General features: G+C 41.8%; 1 protein-coding gene across 2 annotated transcripts in view; it reads left to right on the top strand.

The window, feature by feature from the left end:
- The window catches only part of supt5h (SPT5 homolog, DSIF elongation factor subunit), a 31,088-nt gene that overhangs the window by 5,875 nt on the left and 11,387 nt on the right, over positions 1–13,826 (top strand). Inside the window, exons 5-17 of one of the 2 annotated variants that reach the window (XM_008303468.1) lie at positions 2,104–2,115; positions 2,210–2,279; positions 5,528–5,596; positions 6,412–6,477; positions 6,572–6,602; positions 6,852–6,920; positions 10,250–10,501; positions 10,724–10,813; positions 10,898–10,968; positions 11,057–11,162; positions 12,174–12,264; positions 12,630–12,766; positions 12,844–12,999. In XM_008303468.1, the coding sequence (XP_008301690.1) occupies positions 2,104–2,115; positions 2,210–2,279; positions 5,528–5,596; positions 6,412–6,477; positions 6,572–6,602; positions 6,852–6,920; positions 10,250–10,501; positions 10,724–10,813; positions 10,898–10,968; positions 11,057–11,162; positions 12,174–12,264; positions 12,630–12,766; positions 12,844–12,999 (1,220 nt within the window). The remainder of the gene's footprint in view (positions 1–2,103; positions 2,116–2,209; positions 2,280–5,527; positions 5,597–6,411; positions 6,478–6,571; positions 6,603–6,851; positions 6,921–10,249; positions 10,502–10,723; positions 10,814–10,897; positions 10,969–11,056; positions 11,163–12,173; positions 12,265–12,629; positions 12,767–12,843; positions 13,000–13,826) is intronic. The other variant, XM_008303469.1, reaches the window with a different exon arrangement.

The following is a 13,826-nucleotide window of genomic DNA, read 5'->3' as shown; positions in this document are numbered from 1 at the left end:
TAGAAATCCTGATTCAGGCCTTTTTTTGTCAGGAAGCCAAATCAAACCATGTCTCAGTGTTGAGAAGCGCTAGAAGAGGAGAACCTGGTGTTTACAGTCGCTGTCTGTGTGTGTTCTGACTGTGACTCTGCGGTTGGACCTGTGTTCTGACTGAACTCTCTCTGTCTTATCGGCGTTCTTCTGTCGTGCATGTCCTCTGCAGTTAACGGTAATTCTGCTCAGATACTCTCCTGCTCTGACGTCTTCACTGATATCCATGTGAACCGATGGAGTATCACCCATATCCCAGAATGTACATTAACCCACCTCATCTCGGCTCGGCTGTATCTGTGAACGTGAGGAAGCACTGAGGGCAAATCCATGATTGGCTTCTTGAACAACACCTCAGACCCTTAAACACATTCTGCATTTCTAATTGGAAGCAAACGAGCACCTGTTCAGCTGTTTGGACGCTTAAACTCAGGGTTTAGTGTTTTTTTTTATTTATGTCGGCTAAAACCCAGTAAATGAATAAAGCTGCTCCATGTGTGAGATGCTGGTGAGCTGCAGGAAGCCTCCAGAGAACCAGTGTGATCATTTGCCTGAAGCTGCTGCCTGGTAGAAAGCCGTCCCGTGTTAATATCCACACTAACAGGCGTGGACGAGCTTTTCATGTGTAATGCATAGACTCACTTTAGGCGGATGTACAGTGGAAACAAAACGGGAATCCAGCCGGACGTCGTCTGAACGTCGTCTGAACGTCGTCTGAACGTCGCCTGAACGTCGTCTGTACGTCGTCTGTACGTCGTCCGTACGTCGTCCGTTTGAGCTTCAGAACAACGTCGCGCTGAACAACAGCAAATATCAGCAACATGTCGACGTTTTTAGCTGATTTAAATAAAGTAGAAATGTCAGCTGTGGGGGGAAAAACATTAATTTCTATTTATATTTAATACTTTTTTGTAAATTTGCTTCATATTACCTGAAGTTTAGGAAATGTTTTTTTTTTTTTTTTTTTTTATTTTAAAGCAAAATAGATTTTTTTTTTTAAGTATGCACATCATTCTTCTGTCAAGTAATTGAAAATATCTGAAATTAATTTTTATATGAAAAAATATTTCTGATTTTAATAAAGTAAAAAAAACAGACATAAAAAAATTGTGGTCAGGTGTTGGAAGAAAACACTAATCACTATTTACGTTTAATTATTTTTTCTATTTACTTAATATTACCTAAAGTTAAGCACATTTAAAAAAAAATGCAAAATAAAAATTTTAAAAATATATACACACAATTAAATAAGTAAATAAGTCAAATAATTCCAAATATCTGAAAATAATCTTTTTGTATTTTTTAAATCATGTTTCTGATTTAAATAAATTAAAAATAGTCATTTTATTGTCAAGTATCGTAAAATAACAAATTACAAATACGTCTTGGCTGCTTTCTTATTATTAACATGAAAATTTATGTTTTTTTCTGTGATTTTAAAGGTTATTGTCTTTAATTTAACAAAACATTTCAGTTAAAAGTTGTGAATTTCTCCAGTGAAGCATCAAAAAAGTTCATCACGCCTTGAAAAAAACATCCAGTTCTTTTGTGTTGTGCAGCGTAAACAGCGTGTGCTTGTTTGTGGCCGATTTATCGTAAAATAAAGAACGTTTTTCTTTTAAAACCGACCTAAACTCTGCAGCCTGTCGTACGTTGGCCGCTCAGACGTGAGGATTCGATGCGTTTCTCGGCTCGCAAACCGAACGTTTCGGTGCCTCGGAGCTCAGAGCGAGTTTTGTTTCTGCTGTAGCGCCTCCTCACGGCCTCCATGCTTCTCCGTGCTGTGAAGTCACCATTGCTCACTTTGTTCTCCTGTGTTTTTCTCCCATCATGCTTTGTGTCGCTGCTGCTGCTGCTGCTGCTGCCTGATGACTGAATGTCTGTTGGCTTCATCCTCCTCCTTGTCCGTCCTTCCCGTTCCTCCTTCATTCTCTCCTGCTGGTTCGCTCTCTGTCCCTTTTTCGTTTTCCGTTCTGCTCGTCTAACTCGTTCTCCTTTATGGATCCTTCCTCCTCTTCCTCTTCCCCGCTGCTCCTCTTCCTCTCTCCTCTCTCTCTGGTGGGCCCTGAGCAGAGGAGGCTGAAGGTAAGACGTCTTTTCACCGTCACAGCTGTTCATTCTTTATGACGGCGTAGATGAAGGTGAAGGTTGACCCTCCGCCTGGTTCTGCTCCCCTCAGTGTCCAACATTGACCACGTGGTTCTGGATGAAGATCACTCCGGGTCCAGGCGGCTGCAGAACCTCTGGAGGTAAGAAGAGCTCCGTCTCTGCTCCGTGTTTGTTTGTTTGTTTGTTTGTTTGTTTACAGCTTTTATTGTAAACGCGTCAAACCGAAGCTGCTGATGAGAAAGTCACAGAAAGTCGCTGATATGAAAATAAACAGAGCGTTTAGATCCTCAGGTTCACGCAGAAATCAGACCTTTTAGATGAAATCAGAGATCTTCTGTCAAAACTTGTGTTTCATCGGTTGGATACGAACAAAAAAAAGTCAATCGGTCGGTTCGTGGCAGCAGAAACATCAGCAGGAAGCCTCCACCGGCCTGGACGCCTCCTAATCATCTGAACCGATTCTAACTCAGCAGAAAAATCTGGTGTCATCAGCTGATTACGTCACTGTAACTCATGAAGTCATGACCACAAAGTGGGAGCAGCTGCACAGATTCATCTGATTTCTGAAAATAGAACCAAATCAGCCGCTGATTTTTCATCTTTTTGTAGAGATTTGGTGTCTTTTTGTGTTGATTTTTGTCATTTTTTTAGTTCTTTTGTGTTGATTTTGTCTTTTTGTGATGCTTTTACATCTTTTTTAGCATTTTTTAGCCCTTCTGTGTTGATCTTTCATCTTTTTTGTGGTTATTAAACCATTTTGTGTGATTTTTGTGTTTTTGTACGTGAAGCTGAAACGATCAGAACAGAGTTGGACCACAGCAGCTACAAACATGAATCAGATTTCTGCAGCACAGGAACTATTGAGGAATAAATCACCGACCAGTCAGCTGCAGAGTTTTTACCTCCTTAAGTGTCACATTAGAAATCATCTCTGAAGGTTTTCTGCTCTCTTTAGATGCTTTTTTCTAGAGCTTCATGTCACGTTTGCGTCTCGTGACCGACCAGATGTTTGTGTCCTCATCTCCAGGCAGAATGAAAAATGACCAATATACGAAGGCATGGCAGAATAATTACACCTCTCCTGATTGAAAACAGCTCCTGAGAGCATTTTTCTCTCACAGACAGACGAAGTTTGGTTTGGTCAGAGTTGTCAGAAGATTAGTCCTGAAGGGGAACGCCGGAGACGTTCGGCCGCCGGGACTCTGGTCAGTTAGTCGACGTGAGGCTGCAGCTATTTCCACCTGATCCAGCGTCCTCGCAGAAACATCTGTGAGGCTCACATGAACAACATCTGGATCAGAGACACTGAAGGTCGCAGCAAGATCTGAGGAACCGCAGCGAAAATAAAACAACATTTTGGCTTTTCATCGCAGCCGTAAATCACAGAGTAAATGAAGCGCTGCACGTGGAACCAGAACATAGCAGAAAATGTGGGAATAAAGCTCGACTTGAAGCTGATTTATGGTCAAATAAACGCATTAAGTAGGATTATATTTGTCTTTTATGTTGTAAAAAATAACAAAACATCTGCAGCTCAGCCCTGCGTATGAATGTAAGAACTGTGAGCATTAGTTATGTGCAGCATTAAGCTAACGCTGAAGGGAAACGTTCACCGTTTTTAGTGAAGATTTGATCCGGTCCGACGTGCTCACAAAACCAAGCATCTGTGGAGTTTTCATCGTTTTCTGGCGCCGAAGAGTCAAAAACAATCAAAAACAATCCTCGCAGCTAGCGGAGTGAAATGTGAAATGAAGCTCGACGGTTCTGGTTCCGTTTTAGTCGGAGTAGAATTAGAAAATAGCAGATGCTAGTAAAAAAAAAAGAAAAAGGACTAATGTAGGAATAAAGCTCGAGTTGAACTGTAGCTGATTTATGGTCAAATAAATGCAGGAAATACAGATTGTTTTGTGTTTTATATAAAAAAAAAGACAAAAGTCTGCCGTGTGTGAACAAATGAGCAGCAAGCATTAATTATGAGCTTTATGAGATCAGAACCGACCCGTCAGTGTTGACTCACTGCAGCTCAGGTGATCCATCCATCCATCCATCTATCCATCTATCCATCTATCCATCCATCTATCCATCTATCCATCTATCCATCCATCTATCCATCTATCCATCCATCCATCCATCCATCCATCCATCCATCCATCCATCCATGCTCCTTTCAACACGAAGGAGCAGCGGCTCTACTCTGAGCTCCATCCAGATGTCTGAGCTCCTCACCCTATCTCTACTGCTGAGCCCAGCCGCCCTGCGGAGGAATCTCATTTCAGCCGCTTGTAGCCGCGATCTCGTTCTTTCGGTCACGACCCAAAGCTGGAGACCATAGGTGAGGGTTGGGCCGTAGATGGACTGTTAAATTTTCACCACAACGGTCCGGTACAGCGCCGCACCGAGCCGCCTGTCCACCTCGCGCTCCATTTTCCCATCACTGGTGAACAAGACCCAGAGATACTGAAACTCCCCCAACCCCCCACCCCACCCGGAGGAGGCAATCCACCGGTTTCCGGCAGAGAACCATGGCCTCGGACTTGGAGCTACTGATCTGCATCCCCACCGCTTCGTACTCGGCTGCAAGCCGAAAAGCAAAGATGTCAAACATCGGCTGTTTGTGGCTTCTGACGTGTGAAGATTCGATGCATCTGTGGATTCTTCACTGTTCAAAAACAAACTGAGTCCTCAACAAAGTTCTTAAAATGTGTTTTATTCATGACAGACTTTTTACAGTTTAACAGTTAATACTGACGCTTTCATTCCACACACACGTGCTTCTACTTTCCTCTGATATAAATGTGACATATATTGAAAAAGAAACCCAACTATTGAGCATCAGATACCATGAAGATGAGTTCCTGTTTGTTGGAAACAGGCTGTTTTCTTGCAGAATGAATCGTCAGCTGATCAGTCGTTTTAATTTATGCGTAAAAACGTCACCTTTTCCAAACAAGTTGTCACTTTTGGCGGATGTTTAAACCTTAAATCGATCCAGTTCGTTTGTCATTTTTAAAAATTTTCCGTCATTTTACGTTTCCAACCCAAATGTTCGTCAGACGCCCGCGAAAATAAACACAACTTATTAACGATAGATGGAATAAAAAGTGCAGTAAAATGCACCAACAGGCAGCAGTTAACAGACATTAGTGGTGCAATGGTTTCAATTATCGTACAAATGTGTGTAAATGACACCATCTGGAGAAGTCGTGTTGACACGGCGCCGGATGGAGACGAGTGGAGTTTTAAATCTCCCTTTAATGTGGACTCACCTGTAATCACATAACCGTGTTGGTTAACGAGACATCAGCAGGTTGTGCCGTTGGACAGAAGCAGCTTTGTTTTGTTCCTGTGTTTTCTGGACTGACTGTTGTGTTGTGTTGTGTTGTTGCAGAGACTCCAGGGAGGAGGCGCTGGGCGAATACTACATGAGGAAATACGCCAAGTCGTCGGGAGGCGAACAGTGAGTAGATTTCTGTGGAACATTTCTTCACAAAACGGCGTCGACCCGACGCTGCAGCAGTCAGCTCGTTAGCATCTAAACCACATCCAGATGCGATTAAACCGAAGACGGCGTTAATTCTTACGTATTTATGGAAATGTCGAGCAGATTTTTGTCCTTCTCTAGTTTAGACTTTGACACTTTCAGCACCTGCTGTCGTGCCAAACTCGGAGCTTTTCCATCGGTTTTATTGCACAACAAAAGGTCACAACGATTACGAGACTTAAAGGCCGTTACGCCTGAACATCCTGCACCTGGCTGCTCCTCGTGTTCGCACTCATAGTTCCTCGGCCAGGTCACCCTCGTGAAAGAGGTTTCGATCTCAGCGGGTCTTTTATCTGGTTAAATAAAGGTAAAATAAAATAGAAATGACGTCTTTTTCTGCTCGACTTTGGGAAGTGTTGAGACTAGACTCTGTTCCTGTTAGCGGAGCCTCGAGCTTCAGAGCTAATGGCCAGACCGCCGTGAGCGCTTGTTCTCTGCCTTTACTTTGCGGTTCTTGAAGCGTTTTCTTTTCAGCGACTCAAAAGCGTCGTCAGGCCGAAGCAGCAGGTGATGGTGGTGCGAGCTTTGACATTTTGACAGTATTTTTAAACCCAATTGTGCTGTAATCATTTAATTATTTAATCATTAATAACAGGTGGTTTCATAATTATTTCCCAAATGTGTCTAATATATCAAATTAAACTGAAAAACAACAAAAACAAAACGTTGTAAGAACAGGAAATCAGGAGAAAAAACGCTTTCCCTTCTTCTTCTTCTTCTGTGGTGCTCAGTTACTCCGGAGGGTCCGAGGAGCTCTCTGATGACATCACCCAGCAGCAGCTACTTCCTGGAGTCAAGTACGTAAACACTCGCCGACCAATCGGCATCCAGACGCGGCGATGATGTCGCTGAGTTGCTCTCGTGCTAACGTTTGTTGTTTGTTGTCGTCAGGGATCCGAATCTGTGGACGGTCAAGTGCAAAGTGAGTAAAAACACACACAGAAACACACAATAACACAAAATGCACACTAACACACTATTAATGACACACTAACACACATTAACACACTTTCAGACACACATTAACACACACTAACGCACACTAACACACTTTTAATGACACATTAACACACATTAACACACTTTTAAACACACATTAGCACACACTAACGCACATTAACACACTTTTAAACACACATTAACACACTCTTGTGTTGTTGTGTCTGTGCAGATCGGGGAGGAGCGAGCGACGGCCATCGCGCTGATGAGGAAATTCATCGCCTACCAGTTCACTGACACGGTAAGAAACTACTTCCTGTTTCTGCTCACGTGACGTGAACGCTCTGCTCTGATTGGCCGCCTGGTTTCACATCAGTACGAACAGAGGAGTTCGCCCTGCATGGCTGATTTATGATATTTATGTTGGTTTTTATGGAAAAAGGTGTCCAGACTGGCCTGAATAACAAAGTTCTTCCTCTGATGCAGGTAGAAATGATAAAAAGATTAAAGCTAGTTGAGTATTTTGTGTATTTTCTGCTCCGGAAGCTGCAACTTTCAACATGAGATCCTCTTCTCTCGCACCTGTAATTCATCTAAATAATGATGATTTGTTCAGGGCCTCGTATCCGGCGGACCCAACTTTAGTCTGCATCATACATCTTCTCTCAGTCAACTCTTTCTCCGGTTTCTCTTTGCTGTAATCGTCCAATAAAAGATGAGCGAATGCCCAAAGATGATAGATGAGAGTCTTGGTTGATGTGGCCAGCAGAGACCGTGTGACGCAGTGAAACAGAATCAATGCTGAACAAACCACATCCAGGTTAGGAAATGCAAAACCCAAAGTGGGTGAAGGTCAGATGAAATGGACGCAAAAACCCAGTGAGCTGAATCCAAGCACGGAACAAACCAGAACACTTCAGAAATGACGAAACAACATCGAGGATCCATTACAATCAATAAAAGCAGAGTGGGAGGAAAAACTTGTTTTGAACAATATTTCCTCGGAGTCGTCTGCAGTTCACAAGAAACAGTCGTTTGGACTCGATTAGTTCTTAATAAAGATAAAATTAAAGACAGGAGTGGCACCAGATGCAGAAATATGAATTGAAAAGGTTTCTACTGATGATTTTCCGCCTTTTTTGTGGTAATTTCACAATTTGTTTTTGCATCTTTTCTTTAGTTTTGCGTCTTTATAGTGAATTCTTTGCTTTTATGAGGTTCACACGGTCTTTGCTTTGATTTCGTGTCTATTTTTGTGGTGGTTTCACGTCTTTTTGCATGTTTTCGTCATAATTTTGAGTCTTTTGTTGTGATTTTTTATGTTGACTTTACATTCTTTGCTACTATTCATTTTCTTCTATTGGTTTCACATCTTTTTTTGCAAGTTTTTGTGATGCTTTTGCGTCTTTTTGCATGTTTCTGTAATGATCTGTACCCTTTTAGTCCTGATTTTGCACCTTTTCGTGTTAATATTACAGTCTTTAGTTGGGATTTTAAGTGTTTTTGTGGTGTTTTTGCATGTTTTTAAAAAAAATAATTTTGAGCCTGATTTTTTTTCTTGGTGGTTTACAGTCTGCTACTGTTTTGCATGTTTTTCTTGTGTTTTTGCATCTTTTTTTGCATTTTTTTTGTGATGATTTTGCATCTTTCTGCATGTTTTTGTGAAGAATTTGAGCCGTACTGGTGACTTTGCATCTTTTTGTGATGATTTTGGTGTTTTCCTGGTGGTTTTGAATCCTTTCTTTTTACATATATATATATTGGGGGAGAAAAGCATTTAGATGCACGTCTCATCAAAGACGTCAGCTGATTTCACAGTTTCTGTGTTGAACAGACGTTATCTCCGAAGGTTTTTTTTGTTGTTTTTGACTTAAATCAAGTATGTTTCCTGTTTTGTTTTCGAGAAACTCTCCCGGCGCTGCAGCTTGTTGTCGAATCAGTCGACTCATCGGTTGTTGGCATCTTTCGAGACCAGTGCTCTGGTCCTGGGCGGCCTCAGCGCTGCATATTTTCCATCTTCCTCACGCACTTCCTTCAGCTGCTTCGTGAAATCATCAGCTGGAAGAAACTGAACATCCGCTGAGAGACTTCCAGCGTTAGTCGGGTTTAACATGGAAAACAAGCTCCTCTCTGCTGACCATTACTGCATTCAAATCACAAAACTGTTAAACCGAAGGAGCCTAGAAGTGTGTGAGCTTTCTTCCACGGAGGATGCCAAATAAATGTGCTGTTTTGTTTACATGACTGAAGGCCAGAGAACTCCCTTTTTAGTCCTGCTTTGACTCATGCTGGCGGAGTACGAGAAAGAGTTATTTATAAAAGTTATTTTTACCAACTGTGCGATATTGTGCAGCCGATTGGCTCCAAAAACGCTTTGTTGACGTGTTCTGAAGCACAAGAAGTGATGGTAGATCCAGCTGAAGTATTTTAAGTTGGGTTGTCCTGGTGGAACACATTTCAATCCAAGCATTCGTTTGTACTATTTGCAGAAATGGAGTCCGAATCCGATAAGTTGAATTTAAAGGCCGACAAGAGGTACAAGTTTCTGGCTGTCGTAATATTTGAATCAAAACCAGATTTACTGCAGGAAACATTTGTTTTCTTGGTATAAAGTAAAAAAAAAGATGAGCGAAACAAGCGAGTTTATACGTTAAGGATGTCCCAGTTGTCATTTAGTGTTTCGTGTTTGAAGTCTGATGCTGTTTTCCTTCAAACGTGCGCACTTAGTGGATCAGCTGTAGTACCTGTTGGTGCCAACAGGTGGAGCCTCTTGCCGTTGATACCGTAGCGACACTAGGAGGCGGGCAGTTGGATGTTAGCGAGCAGAGAGCACCGTGGAAGTTTAGCTAGTCACGGTTAATGACTTCTGTCCTGACTTTATGATAAACAAAGCCAGGATCGTGTTGCTGTATTACTGGGTTCTGGGTTACCAGCGTTGCAGCAGAGTAACGGCCCGCTACGCTGCTTTCAACGGTATGTAGCGGGAAAATATTTACCAACAAGCGCTGATGGAGTTTCACTACCGTCGTCTTCGCTGCTGTTTGCTGGCGTATTTGCTGCTGAGACGCGTAATGACCTCCAGCAGGTGTTAAATCGAGCCAGGATCAACCAGGACAGCGATCTTTGAGGCCTGTATCGGGATTTAAAATAGCAGCATCAACACAGGACTGTATACCCGATTAATAATACAAATGATTCAATTATTGATCAACAATGCTGCATTAAGGAGGAATTTCTTTACAGGCGTGCCGATAAAGACCAGTTAGAAACCCAGACTTCCTTCATTTTTAGGTATTTCTCCTTCCATAATGCATGTATTCAAATAAATTAGCATTCAGTCAGATTGTGGCCAAGCTAGCCGACCTGTCTGCTGCCTCTGATGTCTTTTCATTCGGATGCTTGTTTTGTATCTGTTCCAGTGAAATGCTAACGTGGCACCACTTTAGCTCCGATAAACGGTAACTTCGGCACTAAACGGTAACAATAACGGTACCACAATGATTTCCTGAAATAGGCGTAAACGAGAGTTTTTGTAACCTGCAGAACGCTCACGCCACTCAAAGACGGTGAAAGTTCGTTTTACTGTTTCATATCTGACGGTTCTGATCGCTCTGTTTGTGCGTTCTGCAGCCGCTCCAGATCAAGTCGGTGGTGGCGCCGGACCACGTCAAGGGCTACATCTACGTGGAGTCGTACAAGCAGACCCACGTCAAGGCCGCCATCGAGGGCATCGGCAACCTGAGGATGGGCTTCTGGAACCAGCAGATGGTCCCCATCAAGGAGATGACGGACGTCCTGAAGGTGGTCAAGGAGGTCACCAACCTGAAGCCCAAGTCGTGGGTGAGGCTGAAGAGAGGCCTGTACAAGGACGACATCGCTCAGGTACGGACCGGATCCAGAGAGGTTGGGTTTATGTTCTGCACATTGGTTCTACCTAAAGGCCGACCGAGTCTCCCGACGGTCAGCAGCTGAGAGGTGTTCACGTGTGAGACCTGAACTGTTCTCATTACCTCGTGTTGCTCGTGTACAGCTGATGTTTCTCAGTAGATGTTTTAATAGACGCTGATCAGCTCCGTTTGAAGCCTCATGTGTTGCTGCCTTCAGGTGGATTACGTGGAGCCCAGTCAGAACACCATCTCCCTGAAGATGATCCCTCGGATAGACCTGGACCGCATCAAGGCCAAGATGAGTCTGGTAGGACTTCACGAGCGTTGACGGGTTTTGTTTTAATCCACTAAAAGCTCCGTGTTGATGGTTAACGTCCACCTCCGTCTGCAGAAAGACTGGTTCGCCAAGAGGAAGAAGTTCAAGAGGCCCGCTCAGAGGCTGTTCGACGCTGAGAAGATCCGGTGGGTCCGCTGGTCCAGGAGCTTCTCTGCTCTCTGTCGGTGGAAGTCAATACGAATCTGTGTGCTGATGTGGTGGTTTGTGCTTCAGGTCTCTGGGAGGAGAGGTTAGCCACGACGGAGACTTCATGATCTTCGAGGGGAACCGATACAGCCGCAAAGGGTTCCTGTTCAAGAGCTTCGCCATGTCGGCTGTGGTGAGATGGACCTTCACAGCCTCACTCAGAGCGACTCCTGAACTTTGATATTTAGGTTTAAACCTAGTCCAAAAAAAAGATTTCTGAAGAAAATGTTCTTCTTTTCTCACTTTAATACGTTTACAGTCAAATAAAGTCGTGTTTTGTATCCACAGATTAACTCCTGTCGTCTCACGACTCCTGAACTTTAACTTTAAGGCTCAATTTGAAAGTAAAAAACTAGATTTCTGTAGAAAACGTTGTTGTTTTCTCACTTTAACACGTATAAAGTCAAGTACAGTAGTATTATATGTCGTTTTTGCACGGTTTAAGCCTTAATTTGCTTCTTGTTTTCTCACCATAATATGTATTATAGTCAAATAAAGCCCTATTTTATATATTTTTTGTGGATTTTAATGAATAATATTTAAATTACTCGAGTACAATCACACTTTAAATAAGGGTCTTAACTGTCAATCTGTGAATATAAATGTATATATTTGACTCCCACTGTCATAAAAGCTGAAGCTGAAAGAGAAAAAACATTCTTGTTCTCTCGCTTTAATGTTGTTTATAGTCAGTTACAGTCGTGTTTTATATCCACAGATTGACTCTGAAGTTCAAACTGACAATAAAAAAACTAGATTTCTGGTGAAAACGTTCTTGTTTCCTCACCTTAACGTGTGTTTTAGTCCAGTAAAGTAGTATTTTATATACATTTTTGTGAGTTTAAATCCATAATATTTATATTTCTCACACCCTAAATAACCGTGCAGGCTGTTAGCTGCAGCGTTAAGCCTCGTCAGGTTGTTTGTTGTCATTCATATACAATCAGCTGCTGTTATTTTACATGTTTGGTATTAAAACGTTGACTTCGAGAGACTCCCGTTAGCCATAAAAATCCGTTCATTCTTAATGAATGAGAAAGGAGCCAGCGTTCGTCCCGTTAGGTCCGGCTGGAGCTCGATTCTGGAGAAGGTGAAGTTCGGATCGTGCGGGTGAAGCGTTATTTAATGATCATGTGTTTGACAGATTACAGACGGAGTGAAGCCGACTCTGTCCGAGCTGGAGAAGTTCGAGGATCAGCCGGAGGGAATCGACCTGGAGGTGGTGACGGAGTCCGGTACGTCGTTTTTAATAGCTAGCTAGAGGTTTGACGAGTTTACCGCCTGATCAGTCGTAGCATTAGAGAAAAAAATATAATTTTTTTCAGATGATTTCAAAATGACTTTAATACAATATGTTTCTGTTGGTCTCATTTTAAGCTCACCTGGTTTATTTTCAGTTCTTGCATCTTGTTGCTTTTCTATTCGGAGCTTCCTGTCTTACAGTAGTTTTGTTTTCAGAGCAACATCTCGCAGGATTAACGACGTTTGATCCTAATTTTCTCTTTTTTGCAGTTGATTTTTGAACATATTCTTTTATTTCAGTGCTTCTTTACCTCTATGTTTCTGGTTCGTTGTGACGAAGCCCGTCGTGTGTTTGCAGGTAAAGAGCGCGAACACAACCTGCAGGCCGGCGACAACGTGGAGGTCTGCGAGGGCGAGTTGATCAACCTGCAGGGAAAGATCCTGAGCGTCGACGGCAACAAGATCACCATCATGCCCAAACACGAGGATCTCAAGGTGGGAGCCGAGCGAACCGTAGCGCTCGCCAGGTAAACGGAGGTAGAAGCTTCACCTGTCGTCTCTGCTGCGTTCAGGATCCCCTCGAGTTCCCGGCGCACGAGTTGAGGAAGTACTTCCGGATGGGCGACCACGTGAAGGTGATCGCCGGCCGCTACGAGGGCGACACTGGGCTCATCGTCAGGGTGGAGGAGAACTTTGTCATCCTGTTCTCCGACCTCACCATGCACGAGGTACGCCGGAAAATAGGAAGTCGTGACTTTATATTAGTTTATAGTCACATACTGTAAAAGAACAAACTGTTATCTGTAGAAACACGGATTTTTGATGCGATTGTGTGATTTTTACGAGATATTTTCCGTTTTTTAAGAAAACAGAAAAATTGTAAAACAGTTAAAAAGAATTTTTGACCTTTTGTTTAAAAAAAAAAACAACAAAAAAAACAACTTTAATAACTGTAAAAAGGAAAGTTTTTCTGATTTATTCACAGTAAATTTAATGCAATTAATGTAAAACAGCAAAAACAGTCAAACGTAAAAGAACAATATTTGTTCAAATGTGATATAAATACATTTTTGATGCAAACATTTTTTACACTTTTGGCCCATTTTTAGTTTTTTTTTATTTTTTGAAAGTTAACGTGTCAGTTAATCCTTTTTTCAGTGATTTTACTCGATATTGTCTAAAAATAGTAATAAATTTAAATAATAATGGACTATTTTTAAACCTTACTATTCATGTATTTAAAAACAAACTTATGAAAACTGGAACAATTTGTAAAAGATGAATTATTAAAATCCTCGTTATACACGCATTCATAAGTTGTACATAATATTGACAGATATCTGTAGAATTCTGTTTTTTTTGCAGATTTAAATACAGTTAAAATTAATGTAATGGTCTAAAACAGTATTTACATTTTTCACCTGTTTGTTTTTTCTTGTTTTGCGTTTGCATGTAAAATATTTATATTTTAACTAGATGTAATCTTTAATTAAACAAAACTGAAATTCTGTAAAGTCACAGTTTCAAATATTACTTACGTACATATATATATATA

The sequence above is a fragment of the Stegastes partitus genome, unplaced genomic scaffold, assembly GCF_000690725.1.
Source record: "Stegastes partitus isolate 25-593 unplaced genomic scaffold, Stegastes_partitus-1.0.2 Scaffold2013, whole genome shotgun sequence".
In the NCBI taxonomy this organism is placed as follows: Eukaryota; Metazoa; Chordata; class Actinopteri; family Pomacentridae; genus Stegastes; species Stegastes partitus.
Note: the sequence above shows the minus strand (reverse complement) of the source record. Positions and strands in the feature narration are given on the sequence as shown.